This window comes from Engraulis encrasicolus, chromosome 7 (genome assembly GCF_034702125.1).
Source record: "Engraulis encrasicolus isolate BLACKSEA-1 chromosome 7, IST_EnEncr_1.0, whole genome shotgun sequence".
NCBI lineage: Eukaryota > Metazoa > Chordata > Actinopteri > Clupeiformes > Engraulidae > Engraulis > Engraulis encrasicolus.
The window spans coordinates 40,102,329-40,120,553 of NC_085863.1; the positions used below are offsets into that span (position 1 = coordinate 40,102,329).

General features: G+C 42.4%; 2 protein-coding genes across 2 annotated transcripts in view; both read left to right on the plus strand.

Annotated features, from left to right (window-relative positions):
• The first annotated feature begins 2,731 nt into the window (after positions 1-2,731).
• On the plus strand, positions 2,732-17,876 carry ube2g1a (ubiquitin-conjugating enzyme E2G 1a (UBC7 homolog, yeast)). Its single transcript, XM_063203530.1, has 6 exons — positions 2,732-2,934; positions 12,000-12,102; positions 12,221-12,318; positions 12,536-12,714; positions 14,227-14,355; positions 17,473-17,876. The coding sequence occupies exons 1-5, from the start codon at positions 2,889-2,891 to the stop codon at positions 14,311-14,313; spliced, it is 513 nt and encodes a 170-aa protein (XP_063059600.1). The 5' UTR covers positions 2,732-2,888; the 3' UTR covers positions 14,314-14,355; positions 17,473-17,876.
• ankfy1 (ankyrin repeat and FYVE domain containing 1) overlaps positions 17,598-18,225 on the plus strand; it is a 21,444-nt gene continuing 20,816 nt past the window's right edge. The window contains exon 1 of the mRNA XM_063202233.1: positions 17,598-17,635. Within this exon, the coding sequence (XP_063058303.1) occupies positions 17,598-17,635 (38 nt within the window). The remainder of the gene's footprint in view (positions 17,636-18,225) is intronic.

Below are 18,225 nucleotides of genomic sequence, written 5' to 3' on the forward strand. Positions count from 1 at the left end.
ATTTCATCTGTTTGTGGGAAGCACTAGTTCAGTTGCCAAACAGGATATGTGAGCTCAACCAAAGACCATGATTTCCATGGTCTTTCTATGAGAACCATATGAATGATGGGGCCATGCAAATTAGGGTGCACTGCACAACCACCTCATTACATTTGAAACATTTTTTTAAAATAAAAGGTCAGAAGTTTTGGGAGGTTGTAAAATATGATGTGTATATCATGAAATCAATCTCTATATTATGAAATCAATCGGTACCAGTGAGAATTTCAACAGCTAAGACCTTCCTCCAATAGCAAAGGCTTCCGGCAAAAGACATCATCCTTGATTCACCTATGCCCGTTACCTAGACAACACAACAAGGATGAAGCATCGGTATGGAAATACAATTAGGACACACTTGTGCTTCTGTTTGAGTCCCATAGCAACACATGGTGGGGAGAGGAGTCAGCCTGATGTTCACAAGGTTGCAGTGATGACTACTTTCTCAGAATGACCCAGAATAAAATACAGCTTTTACGAGCCGACAGCACCTCAAAAGCAATGCTATAAATGTTTGCGGGTGTCTTGCCTATGTCTGTTTCAATCATTTAACTCAAGGAGAGGTGTAAAATAAGCTTATTTAAAAAAAATGTGACAATATCACTTAAAAGCTTGCTTACAAATATGAATCAGACTCAATACACTGATAAATCAATATGCAGATAGGCCTACCTGTCTTTACAGAGAAGATACTCCGCTCCCATCTGCTGGATGGCTGGGGTAGTTGGCACAATGGAACTTTGCCAACAATTAGTTTAATTGAAACTCTAGAAAAAAAGATCAATATACCGGTATTTATTTCTATACAGGGTTTGAAGGACAAGACACTCTTCCTCTTCTTAGATAAAACGCTTTAATCAAACTGTGCTGGTTCATTTTTTGAACTAGTTAAAATTACCAACAGGTTTCACCCTGCCTGCATCAGGGCTATTTTTACATATTTGAGTTGAACATTTCGTCTGGGAGGGTGTCTGTCCCTTCTCTATGCAGAGATTGTACACAGACAGTAGGCTATACATTGGTTTCCTGTTTAGAAACATTTGCGATGTGAGGAGGGGCAAGATGGTAAGCAGCCAACCAAGAGTGCAACAATCATAAGTAAAAGAGTGTGCAGCCAGGAGTGCAGACAGGGATTGTTTACAAACAAGAAACCCATGTTATATAATAATAAATATAGACCTATAAATACACTCACCAGCCACTTTATTTGGCACACCTATCCAACTTCTCATAGACACACATTTCTAATCAGCAAATCACATGTCAGCAAAACTAAATGCATTTAGGCATGATGAGACAGTGTCAAGATGATACTGCATTTCAACCCAGGGGACGAAAGGTGATTTCAGTGATTTTGAACGTGGCATAGTTGCTGGTGCCAGATGGGCAGGTCGTCTGAGTATTTCATGCTCACCTAGGCCTACTGGGATATTCATACAAAACCATTTCAAGGGTTTATAGCCTACAGAATGGGCTGAAAAAGAAAAAAAAATCCAGTGACCATCAGTTCTGTGGGTGAAAATACCTTGTTGATGCTAGAGATCAGAGGAGAATGGCCAGACTGGTTTGAGCTGAATGGCAACAGTCACTCAAATAACCAATTGTTACAACCAAGCAGGAATGTAAAAAAAGAGAGGGCCCCCCAAAGCTGGGTCCTCATTACATTGTGTGGGTGAGCCTTTTATACGACTTCCTTCTGGGCCTGACCAAAGCTACAACAGCCCTGGCCGCAGGTTTCCTCTCACATTATCTGGCCTGTAGGCCTATGAGAAGGACAAAGTCAAAGGTTTGCCAGACACTTAAAAAAAACCCATTAGATGTTCAACGGCTATTATTGTATCCTGTAAGTGGCAAAATTGGGAGCATGACTCTGGAAGTAGACATACATATTATGATCTAAAGAATTTGATTTACCTGGTTGAAGCATTCCATGTCATCCTGCTGCCAACCATACACCCGGGTGCTGACGGGGAGAGACAAGGGGGACATTTGTCCCAGACCAAGGGAGAGAGGGGGCCCAGACTTTGGTCCTCATCACATTATTGGGCTGGGGGGCCCTGTCAGGTGAATCTGTCCTGGTCCTGGCCAAAGCTGTCGGCGTCCCTGCAGATACCACACTCCTGAATTCCATTGTGTGAAATCTTTGTGTGTGGAGAATCTATATAGATTATGGATGAGCACATGAAAGTGCTGTATGCATGACCAGTGCTTGAAGTGGGGGGAACTGAGGGTAACTCAGTTCCCCCACCTCTTAAATTTCATCATCACAGTTCCTGCACTAATCTTGTGCGTCACATTTTATAAGTGGCGAGGGTTTCTTCACTTCTTTTTGGATGATATAATAGGGTTCCTGCACTTCTTTTTTTCCACTTCAATCACTGTGCATGACCAATAAAGGCCTATCCTTGTGTGTATGATGTGATGTAGGCTCAATACTGAACATTGCATTTTGAAGGGGATTTGAAACGCTTCCAAAATGTGAGATATATCCCTGTGAACTGGTTAAGATGATCTGCAAAAAGGTGTGTCTGTATATTTGACTAAGAAATTGATCATTTAAAACAGACATGTCAGTAATTCTTTAGAACTATTTGACAAGACATGCATGAAGCCACCTGTTTCAGGGGACCTGTCCTGCACTTCAGCAATTGCACCATTTAAACGCTACTTGGTGCCCTCGAGCAACTAGTTCGCATGGTGTCGTTGAATTTTAAGCGCATGCTCAAAGTCGAACAGAATGTTGAGTAAAACGGACTAGTACAGACAGACAGACACTAGCGTTTAAAATTGAATATTACTGATTTCTTCGTGAAGCAGACCTTATTTTCTCAACAGTAGTGTGTAAAACAATGACGGAAACCCAGTCGTCGCTGTTACTTAGGAGACAGCTGGCAGGTAATTCTACTACAGCTCTTGGTCAGCTAGCGATTTCGGCTATTATTAGTTTAGCTAGCTGGTAAAGAAACAAACGACTGTTAGCCTGCTGATGATAAGCTAGCCTGCTAAAATTGTTTGTATCTATTTTTGCAACTGTTAGCAAGTGGTTAGCATGATAACTTGTTAGCCAGCTAGATAGGGAAACTCATAGCAAATTGTACTGACTGGCTAACTCATCGCTGGCCCACTTTCTATATCCCTTTGTTTTGCTTGTAAACAATGCACTGCATAGAAAATCAACAATTCATACATCGTTGGATTTAACGTTTCGCAGTAATTACGTGTACTGCCTATATGTTTTTAAGATCATGTCACATATCCGGCACCCCTTAAGGTTGATTTAATCAAGGATCTAAAACGCTACGTTGGTGTTTTACATTGTAGCGTTACCGCCGAAGTTTGTTTTAGCTAACTTAGCCGGCTGATGCCTTGAGTAATATTATGAAGGGTTGTCATAATGACATATATGGCCAGCGTATGACTGCTTTTGAAGTAGTATTTTTCCCTATCGTGTTGACATGGGTATGGTCCTGGTGCTGCCAGAGTCGTGGTTACAATTTCCTTTCTTAAATACCTGAATCATCCACAGCTACCGAGCCTGTATGTAGCAACAGCAATGACAGTTTTGCTAGCTTCAACCAAATCCTGTAGCTAGCGATTGCTAGCCAACGTCAACACTTGCTAGCCATGAGCTGTCAAGCAATGTTGGCCAACGTCATACGTAAAGTGACTATTGAGTTCACCCTCTGTGAGAGCCACTGATAAAGTTTTGCATTGATGTGATTTGCTATCTGCACGGTAGCGGTGCAACTCCACTGCTTCTTCACAAGCCATCTATACCTGTTCCATCGAGTGTCTAAACTACGTTGTAGGGAGGAAATCCAAACTCCGTTTGTTTAGCTGGTTTGCAAGGCACCATCAACGTGGGCTGTCGTGCCATTTGTGTTCACTATTGTTCCCTGTCCAACTCTGAGTTGTAGATCTATGCTTTTTGTTTCATAAAATTTGGAATGCCTCATCTTTGGCTGTCATTTGTTTAATCATGTGCAATTCGGTCTAGATAGATTTTGGTCCCTCAGTTTTTTTTTCAATAAACTTGTTGGACACATTTGATGAGAAATTGCATTTACACAATAATAGGGTGGGTTTTTTTTATCTGCTCTAAAGTAGAATTGTATTTCGGCGTGGTTATGAAGAGGGACAACAATTTAGACTTCATTTCTCTCTCAGGTGTGCTCAATTGGTGTTTATGGGAAGGTTAACATTTAGCTATTAGTTGCACTTACTAACACTTCAGATTTGCTATGTGGCTCCCATGTTTGCTTTTTGTTTCAGATCTGTCAGTTTAGATTAAACGTGGTGTAATATTCACTCTGAATATCTTGCATTGATATGCGCATTAATATATGATTGTATAGTCCCTCACGATACTTACCGGAACCTCTTACAGAATGTATACTGTTGCTATGTTACCTACTGTCAGTTATTCAGTTACTCGGCTACATTGAAACCGGTCACGTCCGAGTCATGTTGTTACTGTTTATACTTTAATAAATTGTATCAGTTTGCACGCCAGTGTGCACATCGCTTTCTTATAAGTAAGAAACATAACATGGTGTCAGAGTAAAGAACGTGAAACAAGACGACGAAAGATGGAAACTACAGGAGTACCAACGCCACAGATGGACTGGGATGCTAACAACTTGCCGGTAGCTTGGAGAAAGTTTAAGTTACATGTTGACTTGATGTTTACTGGACCATATCGAGCCCTGAAAGAAGAGGAAAGATGCAGTTATCTTCTCCTCTGGGTCGGAGAAAAGGGTCGTGACATCTACGATACTTGGACATTGACAACAGCACAACGTAAGTCGCTGGAAACATACTATACTCGTTTTGAGGAATATGTGTCACCAAAGTCCAACGTAATATTCGCCCGTTATAAATTCAACGAGAAAGTACAAGGCGCGAGCGAATCATTCGAACAGTTTGTAACTGAACTCAGGCTACTAGCCAAAGACTGTAATTATGCTAACACTGATGAAATGATACGTGATCGTATTGTGTTCGGCATACACTCCCCTAAAGTCCGGGAGAAGTTATTGAATGTTGGGTCGGAGTTAACTCTGGACAAAGCCCTTGACATCGCTAGGTCTCATGAACTCGCCCAAGTTCAAATTAAAACAATGAATGGCAACTCGCGCGACCAGTCAGTTCATGCCATTAGCAAGAAGCCGTTGAAGGGAGCTTGGAAACCCCACCATGACAGGGCGCGAGACGGCAACAGTGTAGCACACAGACGTGATGACAACAGAGACCGAGGCAAGACGTGTGGCTCCTGTGGAAATAAACAGCATGATAGAGAGAACTGCCCGGCAAAAGGAAAACAGTGTAAGATCTGTAACAAGTGGAACCACTTCGCTAAAGTTTGTCGCTCTAGGAGTCGAAAAGAAGTACATACAGTGAGTGAAGCCAGAGCACAACAGAGTAGTGATTCAGACAGTGAGAACGGATTGTTTATCGATGCCGTGACACAGAAAAGCAGCGCTCATGACAGAGAACAAGCATTCGCTAGCCTGCTGGTCGGACCAAAACAAAGTACAGTCAAATTCAAGCTGGATACCGGTGCTACTGCCAACGTCATTCCCACACGCGTCTTCGATGGCTTGGGAATACACGACGTGCTTCAACCTTCAACACGCCCTCTCTATGGGTACGGTGGTGAACAGCTCGTCGTCAGAGGCAAGTGCAACATGAAGTGTCAGTACAAAGACAAACACATGACTTTACAGCTGCATGTAGTTGACACACACGCACCACCAGTGTTAGGCTTAAGAGCATGCCTTGATTTTGGACTGATTGAACTAATCCTGTCTGTGTCTAACCAACCCGAACAACCAGTAATGGAGGAGTTTGCAGATGTGTTCAAGGGAATAGGTCTGTTTCCAGGGGAATGCACCATCCACATTGACCCCGACGCTGTGCCTGTAGTCCATCCACCACGGCGCGTCCCTGTGGCACTGAGAGATCGCCTACAGAAGGAGCTACAGAGCATGGAGAGGCAAAATGTCATCACAAGAGTCACCGAGCCAACCGAATGGGTCAACTCCATGGTAGCAGCAGAAAAACCCCGCACAGGCAAGCTGAGGATATGCCTAGACCCTCGCGACTTGAACAAGGTAATCAAACGTCCACACTACCCATTACCAACACTAGATGACATCACAGCTAGGCTCACTGGAGCAAGCTACTTCAGTGTGATGGACGCAAAGTCAGGCTACTGGGCTATTAAGCTCACAGAGGAGTCTTCACTGTTGACCACTTTCAACACAGTGTTTGGGCGCTACAGGTTCCTCCGTCTTCCCTTTGGCCTGAAATCAGCTCAGGATGAATTTCAGAGAAAGGTGAATGAGACCTACGAGGACCTACAGGGCGTCATGGCAATAGTGGACGACATCCTCATCTATGGAAAGACCAAACAGGAGCACGACAACAACCTGCGTGCAATGCTGCAACGTTCCCGAGAACGAGGGGTAAAGCTGAACCCAGAGAAGAGCATCGTCTGCGCCACAGAAGTCAGCTACTTTGGTCACCTCATCACCAAAGATGGAGTGAAGCCAGACCCTGCCAAAATTGCCGCTGTGAGAGAAATGAAGCCGCCGAAAGACAAAGGTGAGCTAGAAACCATCCTCGGCATGATAAACTATCTGGCCAAGTTTGCTCCAGGACTTGCGAGCATCAACGCACCACTACGTCACCTGTTGAAAGAGTCCAGTGAGTTCATCTGGGATACGCAGCACGAGGCAGCTTTCCAGAAGATCAAAGACCTCATCACACGCGAACCAGGTCCAGTGTTGACATACTTCGATCCCGACAAAGCACTCACACTGCAAGTCGACGCCAGCAAGTACGGCCTAGGTGCAGTATTACTACAAGACGGCAAACCCATCGGATATGCGTCGAAAGCCCTCACTGAGTGTGAAGTCAACTACGCTCAGATCGAGAAGGAGCTCTTCGCCATACTCTTTGGATGTAAACGCTTTCACCAGTACGTTTATGGTCACCACATCACCGTCGAGAGCGACCACAAGCCTCTTGAGTCGATCGTCCGCAAGCCACTCGCAGCAGCACCACCGAGACTGCAACGCATGTTCCTACAGCTGCAGAGGTACGACTTCACCATCGTCCACAAGCCAGGCAAAGACATTCCTGTAGCAGACACGCTATCCAGAAAGTCATTGGAAGACCAGGATGACAGCCTGAGTGAAGGTATGGACATGCAAGTACACCTGCTTTATGATAACTTACCTGTGAGTGATGAAAAACTTAAACTAATCCAAACAGAGACTGACAAAGATCCACAGCTCAGACAACTGAAAAGAACAATCGCAGAGGGATGGCCTGAGCAGAGGAGAAGGTGCCCTCCAAGCATCGCTGAGTTCTGGAACCACCGAGACGAGCTCACACAGATTGACAACATCATCTTCAAAGGTGAGAAAATTCTCATTCCACTCTCACTACGCACAGACATGCTGTCACGCATACATCTTGGCCACATGGGCATGGAAAAGAGCAAGGAGAGAGCGAGAGACATTCTGTTTTGGCCAGGCATGAGCAAGCAGATCGATGAGATGATCGGGAAGTGCCTCATCTGCCTGGAGAACAGACGCTCCAACACCAAAGAGCCCATGCTGAGTCACAAGATCCCTGAGAGACCGTGGCAAACCGTTGCATCTGATCTGTTCATGTGGAACAACGACCACTACATCATCACAGTGGATTACCACAGCAGATACTTCGAGCTTGACAAGCTAACCACCACCACAGCTTCTGCAGTCATACACAAGCTCAAAGCAACATTTTCCAGACATGGAATACCAGAGACTCTCATATCCGACAACGCCCCGCAGTATAAGTGCAAGGAGTTTGAGGATTTTGCCAGCGCGTGGGAGTTTACACACACTACCACAAGCCCACACTATCCTCAGAGCAATGGCCTCGCTGAGAAAGCAGTGCAAATCGCAAAGACTCTGATGAACAAGGCCAAAGCTGACAAGCGAGATCCCTACTTGAGCCTGCTCGAGTACCGCAACACACCTGTGGATAACCTCGCATCGCCAGCTCAACTACTCATGAGTCGTCGCCTAAGGTCAGTAATTCCAACCACGCACACTCAACTTCAGCCGAAGGTCATCAGCCAAGCACAAGTCCACAGTCGACGAGTACATCAGCAACAACAGCAGAAGAAGTACTACGACAGAACGGCCAAGCATCTTCCACCACTGCATGAAGGTCAACGCATCCGTTTCCAGGAACACGGACACTGGAAGCCTGCGGTAGTCATCAGACCAGCCGACACAGATCGTTCCTACCACATCCGTGCTGCTGAAGGTCAGGAGTACAGGAGAAACCGGCGACATCTCCTGCACACCAAGGAAGATCATCACACCCACACTGACGAGCATACACTAGACACTGCACAGCACACAGAAGCCAACCCGTTACCTACCACAGCAGAGACAGCCCCTGCCTGCACTGTCTACAAGACAAGGTCCGGAAGAGCCAGCAAGCCCAGAAATGTTTTGGACTTGTGATCGACAAGGGTGCACGCCGAACGCTGCCCTTACACACAAACACACACACATACACACTATTCACTTGTGATCGACAAGGGTGCACGCCGAACGCTGCCCTTACAACCAGACACACACGCATGCACACACAAAAGAAAGAAAGAAAGGGTGAACGCCGAACGCTGCCCTGATGAAAAAAAAAAAAAAAAAAAGACACTTTGCATTACACACTGATATGAAGAACAAGAGAGGACTTGAACACTGTGCAATGGACACTGAAAAAAGAAAAAAAAGAACTTTTAGTATACTGTCAATGATACTTGTGATTAATGAGTAATATATTTAATTGTTACCGTAAATGCACATGGGTATTTTTAAGTGTAATACTTGTTATGCGCAGTAAGTTATTTACCTTATTTATTAATGCCATAACATAGAACGTTGATACCACCAGTATTTGATAATACTTTGTAATGATATATACAGATATTTTCAGTAAGAAATACAGATTTTTAAACAAGAGTTATTCATTGCATAGAGGTAATATTTAAAAGTAATTTATTTAATGTGAACCTGATTCTTTCAAAAGAAGGGGGATGTAATATTCACTCTGAATATCTTGCATTGATATGCGCATTAATATATGATTGTATAGTCCCTCACGATACTTACCGGAACCTCTTACAGAATGTATACTGTTGCTATGTTACCTACTGTCAGTTATTCAGTTACTCGGCTACATTGAAACCGGTCACGTCCGAGTCATGTTGTTACTGTTTATACTTTAATAAATTGTATCAGTTTGCACGCCAGTGTGCACATCGCTTTCTTATAAGTAAGAAACATAACACGTGGTCATGCCAGGGTCTTACACAATTGCTGTCTGAAAGCTGAGCCATAGGCATTTCTTACCAGTTTCAGGGCTGCAAACAGATTCCCCACTTCCCTCCCCCAGTGGTCCCTTACAACAACTGGCTAAGGGCCCGCCTGGCCCCCCAATTTGAAACGGTGTGGAACCTCCAGTGTGTGTACCACATGAGCAAAACCTCAAAGAAAGTGAAGTTTTCTCAAAAGAACAGGAAAATGTACACCTTTAAACTTCAAATTCTCGCTCTCGCTCTTGCTCTCTCTCTAGTCTGCAGCAAAGTTCATTTGTGAGAACCCTTCATGACTGTAAACACTAAATCTTGGTTACTTTTAAAAATGTCAACTGGTGCTTAGTGCAGCCATAAAAAGTAATGTGAAAAGTGTGTCATCTCAAGTAAAGAATACTCTTACAAGTATACTCTGAAAATGAGTTTGGCTTTCCACTGATTGGCACATGATGTGTTTTGCAAACCCCTGAGTACACAGCCTCTGCCAGCATCCCAGCTGTGCTGGCAAATCTGCTCTTTGACACACAAGGTCCTTTTAGAGCATTTCTGCTGAAACCTTAGCCAATCAGGTCTCCGGCTAGCTGCTGTGCTCTGCTCCAGCCAGCGAAGGGTGCTGCTGTGTGGTAAGTGGCTGCACACTGAGAAAGTGAGCAGTCATTAACCAGCATGGTCCAAGGGCAGTTGTCTGTAAATATAGGTTATTAGATGAGATGACGAGAGAACGGAACATGAGAGGGTTCAGGGAGTTCTGTAACAACCTTAGCGGTGAACTCGACACCTTGTTGACACACGTTGTTGACATTTTCACGAGTCATTATACAATATGACTCCTTCCCTGACTGTTAAGGGTCATTACACTGTAGTCATTACAACCACAAGTTGTACGTGTTTATACTGTATGAGCTTACAGAGATTATTTCAGCATTGTGATTTTACACCAGTTTTTCATCATAGCCTCTCAAAGATGAGCAATCAGTTGAAATTGTGTAGGCCTACTACAGGTTTACCACTGGCTGTCAGTCATTGTCAGTGTCTGCTTGTGCACTCAGTTCTGTCTTTTATAATAGTAGCCGCAGCCTTTTTTTACCCCCTCCTGTAGAATAGTGACTGATGAGTCGACTATGGCTTCACCTTTATGATGCTATGTTCCGTTATATAAGGCAGCTACTGCCTGGCTGCTAACATTTGCACTGGGATTAAGCTTTTTGTCTCTACGTCATTGTTATGCATGCGCTGTCTGAAATATCCCCATTCCCCGGCCCATTTAATGAATTACAATTAATGGGTGTGTACTAGTCTGATATAAGGGGAGACTAGGCTAGATGTTATAAGTTAAGCTTAGTATGGCAGTGCTTTGTATTTTGCACATGTACACCGGTGTGGACAATCTTAGCAAGACAGCTTTGATGACTTTGATGAAGTGATAGCTACTATTGAATAACCATTGTGCAAAACCTCAGCCTTGCTTTTTCTCTAGGTATAAATATTTTGTTATGAGTTGACACTATATCAGGCTACATGACCATTTTGTATTAAACTCCAGTATAATATTGGTCATTTGAAAGGTAGCATCTGAAAATGAATTTTACTTTAATAATTTATTGAACAGTTTTATTTTCCCACAAAAATTATCCTGTAAAGGGGCATGTTATCATGTCATGATTAGATCATATTTTGACAATGTGTCTTATTCCTTCCTTAGTTTAGTTAGGCCGTTTACACAGTAGGGCGGTAAAGCGTCGCGGGACAGAAGCGATTTTTACCGGCGTTGGTGAAAATACATGGAAACATATCTGTCCTTACACACCAACCGGGAGTAGTCGGGCGTCAGTGGCGCGGGAGCCGGCTCCACTCCGCACTGCATTTGGAAAATAGAACTTGAGCGTATTTTTCACGCGGGCGACCGGCGGTGTCTCATTCAAATGAATGGCAAAGTAGCACGCTAGCTTTGGCTGGGGTGAACAGGACTGGCCGCGCACGCCGACGCTGTCAGTGTGAAAGGCAGAGTAGAACACACCGGCCGAAACTAAGCAGAAAGACCTCATTCGTCTCGCTCCGTTCCGTTCAGCCTTGGTGTGTCTGACGCCTTACTGGTACTTTGGGCATGGACTTGCAACTGGGTGGATTTGTTTTTTTGAAGTCATTACCACTTGTAACAATGATTCAGCTGTTCTTTTATTAATATGTTTTGTATGAAGAACCAAATATTGTAGATGATGTGTGGCCAGTCCTGTCCTCCCCACTATCTGTTTGTGCTGGACTGTCCTGTACTAAATCTCTTTGGGTGTGAAATTGATTCTTGCTAAAATGTAGCAAAGCTTTTATAGTGGCACACAGGCAGATATTCAGTTTCAAACTTTAATTACTGTCAAGTTAAACCAGGTTTTTTTCAGTGTTTGCATTCCTTTAAGGTTATTGGATTGGGTTTACGCACATCTCCCTGCAATGTTTTGGAACACTTTGTTCTAATCCCTCCAAACAAGTGTTGTGCCACAGTTCCATTTGACACACAAAAAGCTCACAGAACCCCCTTTGTACATGAAAGTAATACTGATTATTTTGTGATTCCTCCATCCAGAACTAAATAAGAACCCAGTGGAAGGATTCTCCGCAGGCTTGATAGACGATAACGACCTTTACAGATGGGAAGTTCTAATAATCGGACCACCAGACACAATGTTGTAAGTATGAGTCCTTGATGGAGCATTTCCCCCCCAGCAAATTATATTTTATATATGTAGCCTAAATATATTCATTTTGCATTGACATGCTAGCTAATGTGTTATGATACATTTTCAGTGAAGGGGGCGTGTTTAAAGCACACCTCACGTTTCCCAAAGACTACCCACTCAGGCCACCCAAAATGAAATTCATCACAGAAATATGGCACCCAAATGGTAAGAGCTCATTCAATCATCTTTCTCAATATCAAGATAGCCCATGAACATCTGTTTTGTTTCTGTGTATTCGCTGAAATAACATTTTGTATTAAGCTTAGACCTTTTATTCCTATATGCCTATGCCCACATTTTCTTTGCACTGAAATGTGCCCTCTTCAAACACAACCGCCTCTGCTCTTCTTCTAATGCTGTGCTCGCAATTCTGTTTCTCCAGTTGACAAGAACGGTGATGTTTGTATTTCTATTTTGCACGAGCCTGGGGAGGATAAGTACGGCTATGAGAAGCCGGAAGAGCGCTGGCTCCCCATCCACACCGTAGAGACCATCATGATCAGCGTCATCTCTATGCTCGCAGACCCCAATGGCGACTCGCCTGCTAACGTTGACGCCGCTGTAAGTGCTTCTGTAGACGTGATTTGGCATCAATGTTATACGCAGAAAAACACACACAAACACACACACACACACACAATGGACGAGAGCAATGAAAGCAAAAGTCAGTGTTTCCCACAGAAATTTTGGAAACTATGGGGGCAGCGGGGAATTTTTTGTTGGGCGGGGGGGGGGGGGGGGTCTTTTCACGGGCCTTTTTTGGGGGGGGGGGGGGGGTATTCACGCAGTGTAAATGCAAAATGGCAAAACAATGAGTACAGTATGACATTGGCGCATGGAGAAACTATAGGCCTACGCCTACATTTCAGCCATTTATATTTTGAGACATAAGGCTACATAATACACATGCAGGGGTTTATGTAATGAAAAAAAATAATAAAACAAAATAGGAGCAGAGATAAGAATTTAAGATCGCTGTGAAATTGTTAACGCATAAACAAAAATGGTCTAAGAGGGTAGGCTATGCCTTTTCCCCACACACACATTCTACATGAGGGGTGCTGGTCACAGGGCCAGTTTTTCAAAATTCCTCCCATTAAAAGGGCTGAACAACATATTACACATTTATGTCTATATTCACATTCATTATACACATTCATTTCTATATGCAGCCCGATGTCTCCTCTGCCTTGTCAATGAAGGCCTGTCACCTAACTCATTACAACTGTAAAACAAAGCCTGGGCTGGGGAGTGTTAGTAAACTCATCCCAACTGTCCCTTCTCGGAAGGTTTTTTTTAAATTATTGCTCCCAAACCCAAGTTAACTACAACAACTTGACAAGGCTTTTGATCCCTCTCTCTTTCAAGCACTTGTGGTTTTCTCTATAGGATGTATTTACTCCAGGAGGAACATGCGAAGGAAATCGTAATTGAAATCGCTTTTAACAAACACGGAAATCGTTAAAAAAAAACGATTTTCGGAAACTATGGCGGCCAAATTTAAACTATGGCGGGCCGCCATAGTTTCCTCAATGTATGGGAAACACTGAAAAGTTGAGAAGTGTTTAGGCACCAAGGTTATTAATATTAACCATTGCGAAATTAGTCGAAGGCTGTGTTTGCGATTGAAGAACTGTTTTGACAGGGAACAGTTTCACATCCATGTGAAGAGTATTGATGGCGACAGTCTAATTCTCACCTTTTTATTATGGTAATGGCATTAAGTGGAATCGTATCTTGACTTTCTCTACTTTATGTTGGCCTCTACCAGTAAAAACATGTATGGTTTTCCCATTTTACCACTATTTTATGTACATTATTGTACAGAATGTGCTATAGATTTTTTGGGGGTGGGGGCCCCTTGGCCTGTCTGTTTAAGGCTTGTAAAGTAAATTTGCCAGGTTCACCAGGCAAGAAGTAACATTCAGACTTGTTCTGACTGTACACCCAGTGTACACAAAGGAAGCAAGAGCTTTGGCATTGTTTTTTCCTAGGGTTGCATGGACGTGGGTGCGGAATGCTACTGAAGCACTCTGTAATCAGTTTTTTTGTGTGTGGTTCTTGTCACTGCAGAAAGAATGGAGAGAAGACAGGCACGGCGAATTTAAAAAGAAAGTGGCACGCTGTGTAAGAAGGAGCCAAGAGACTGCCTTTGACTGATGGTAGTCCAGCCATTTGTAGCTTCACAATTTTTTTTCCAGGGTAAGTAAACTGATTTGGACTTTTACCTCAGGTGCTTTTTACAGCACGGTGTCTCATGATTGTCCCAAGCTCTGTACTAGTTAAAAAAGCCCTTGCATGCCCAGTTAACACGAAAATCTGGTGTGATACAATTGATAGCCCTGTTGTTTTGTGTCACCAAGTGCCTTTGGTTGGTGAAAAAACATTTAACAGAAAGGTGTACTTGATGCATACAGTCATCTGTGATGCACTAAAGGAATATGCCACTATTTTGGGGCTTAATACAGTTAAAATCGTTGGCTGGGGTTTATGAAGGTGGTAAAGTGTCTTATTTTGCATGTGAAGCGTTGTCTTGCTTTAAGACAAGTTAAAAGAGGGAGTATGTCGCTAAGCTAGTGAAAGTCAATGCATCCATGTAGCATTGCTACATGCTACACGGATCCATTGACTTTCACTAGCTTAGCGACATGCTCCCTCTTTTAACTTGTCTTAAAACAAGACAACGGCTTACATGAAAAATAAGACACTTTACCACGTTTATAAACCCCAGCCAACGATTTTAACTGTATTAAGCCCCAAAATAGTGGCATACCCCTTAACACTAAGATGCTGTTTCCACGTAGCAGGATATATTTTTAGCAGGGTATTTTTTTCTCCTGTTTAGGTGTAAACGCAACATGTGGATAAAAAGAAATCCTCCAATGTAACAAATGCGTTTCAGCCCCCTAAACGGGATATTTTTTTCTCCTGCTTTAAAAAAAAAAAAAAACATTTTAAATATTTTTAGGGTCTTTTATGCCTTTATTTGACAGGACAGTTGAAGAGGGTGACAGGAAGCGAATGGGGCAGAGAGACAGGGTAGGATTGGGAAATGACCCTGGCCGGACTCAAACTGGGGTCCCCGAGGGTGGGCATGCAAGCCCAAAGGTGGGGGGGCTTAGCGAGCTGCGCCACAGCGCCCCCTTCTCCTGCTTTTTATACCTGGATTTTAAATATCTGCTATGTGGAAACGGAAGGCTAAAACCAATGCAAAACCAATGCAACCAGGAGGAAAAAAAATCCACATATAAAAATATCCAGCTACGTGGAAACAGCACCTAACTAGGGGTGTAAATCACACCCTTCATGGCGATTCGATGTAACACATTTTAGGCTAATGGTTTGAATATTTTTCGATACTTAAAGGTGCACTGTGTAATATTTTTAGTAGATCATTTCCAGAATTCATGCTGCCCATTCACAAATTTACCTTCTTAACCCATTGAATACCAGCCGTTTTTTGGAATTTTAGCTGTAGACTCCCAGCCAATTTCATCATTATTTGTCATTTTTTGAACAGCCACCAAATATGTTGTCTTAAACCTACAGACACATGTCAGGGCTTGTTCGAAAGCCCACAATCTCAACTGTCTGTATGTTTTTACGGTTTGTTCCTAGCGTATGCCATTCCGAAGTTATTCATCTCTAAGCGAGCCTTGGTTTAGATAGAAATAGCGTTTGAACAGAGAAAAAGGCTTTTTTGTCACGGGTGTGCTCTTTGACTCTCCGAGTTTTTAAATTGCGGGTTTAAATGCATTTTCACGCCGAAGAACAACTCCAGTAGCTTCCAAGTAAACTATATCGATGCAAAAATCACCTGGTCAGGCTATTGTTCAGAGCCACATCATCTGAAATGCTAGCTACGTAGCTAATGACACTTGACTGTCAGTTTTCGTTCTGTAGATAAAAGTAGACGTGCCAAAGTACTCACCCAAAATTAGCTTACTTCCTGCTGTTGCATGCTGTTTTTCATTACAAGCTTCCATTTTACACCTATCTTGATGACAGCAAATCTCTTTATCCTTCCATCATATGTTTAGGAATAGGCTAGCTAGCAAGGCACTGACAGGACATGTTTTGATTCTCTAGGAAGTAACTTGAGACGTGACGTGACGTCATCAGGAAGTGGTTTGATTCGCTATAATAAAACTCAAATACTGTGTTTAATCAAATGCACAGATGATGAAATATCCAGATCCTGACTTCTTAGGGGTTTTGACTTTGAAGGTGTGTTCATGATCTATGTCAATTCTGTTCATCACATTATTACAAAAAACACACAGAATGTGCATTAGAATGTGTAGATTCAGAATCCATTAAAAACACGTAAAACATAATTTTACGTTTTGGGAGCCAACGCATGGGAGGCAAAAACGTATTTTTACGTGGCTTGGGAGTCAATGTGTTAACAAATATTTACCACCACCATCGAATTCTAAGTATTAATTATGACTGGGAAAATTGCACTTTTCATACATGAAAAAGGGATCTTCTCCATGGTCCGTTATTTTGAATTTCCAGAAATAGACATTTTTAGCTGCAAAACTTACTGTACTTTGGTCATGCTAGTAAATATTGGTTTATTATTTATTAAATATTCACAAAAAAAAACAAATTTAGCAATAGGCTGCACAGATTCAATAATCAGCGTAGTTGCAACCTACTCTGGCCATATTTTACACAGTGCATCATTAAGAATGCTCTACGATTCAATTAATTTCGATTCAAATCAAAGGTTCATATTTTTGTGTGAAATCTTAAATAAAACAGCAATAGCTGAAATATCTGCATGGATGTCATTTGAGGGGCATCTTAATTATGGTCAGTATTATTATTACTGCATGAGAAAAATAAAATGCATCACAAAATGAGTGCAATAATTACAAAAAGCATTAAATGATACCGATTAATCAATTCTGTTGTGGAGGAATCGATTAATTGAATCGTGGGCTGTAGGATCGATGCATTGATTCAAATTGATTATTATTTACACACCTAACAGTAACCAAATGGTGCTTAGTTAGGCATATGCTACTAAGTTGGTTTCTATGCCTTGCTCAGCTAGTATTAAGCACCAGATCATACAAAAACAAAAACAAAAAAAAACAAAAACAGTTCGATGGGTTGATTTACCCTGAATTTCTCCCTTTAAAACACAGTGATGACCCATAGTATGTCAACTGCTGCTTTCCATAACAGGCAATATCAGTCCAGGAGAGGGAGCGTTGCTTTCAACTTAACCAAGCTTCAGTACAGTTAATGAAGCTTCATGGTGCGAATTCAGGTTTGTGTTGACATACTTTTTTCTTGTTTTGTCAGGTCTCCAGCAGAGAAAAGACGTGGCACTGTTTTTCCTGCGTTGTAAGACCCTGATGGATTTGTCTTGACTGAGCCTCTGCAGAGACAGACCGGGCAAACAAAAAAAATAGGCTGCAGTAGAACACATGACCATCACACACATGCTGACAAGAGACCAAGCCAAGTGCCAATCTAATAAAAGCGAAAGGAAAATAAAAACAACAAACGCATTACTCAGTCTGTCTAATCGTTGGAAGTGAAACAGCCTTTCAGGAAGCAATTGTAAAGACCTGTACATAGCACACATAAATAAACGGATAATATAAGAGCAGATCTTTTTTTTTTCTCTCCATCCAGTGAAAAAAAACACTTAGCACCAAATAATGTTTAGTTAGGTTATGAATCCCATAAGAGAGCATTCACATCCTCCTTGTCAACAAAGGCATCTCATCTAGTAGTATGTGCGTCTTAACTCCGTCACAGGTCAGAAAGCCAACATGATAAAAAAAAATCTTTCAGAGAGGTAAGATTTTTTTTTGTTTTTTTTTTTTTGCTTTGTTGTATTTTGTTTTTTTTTAGGATTAGGTCCCACTATTGTAAGCTCACCCATTCACAAATGCTGAGATTTGAAGCAAGCTAAATGTCAATTTTTTAAAAAATGTGATGAGTAAAAAACGAAGTGTGTTGATGCATATAGCATGCTTTGTCATCTTGGATATGTTCTCACTCTGAACACTTCAGGTTAAAACTTTAAAAGGAAAGAAAGAACAGGAG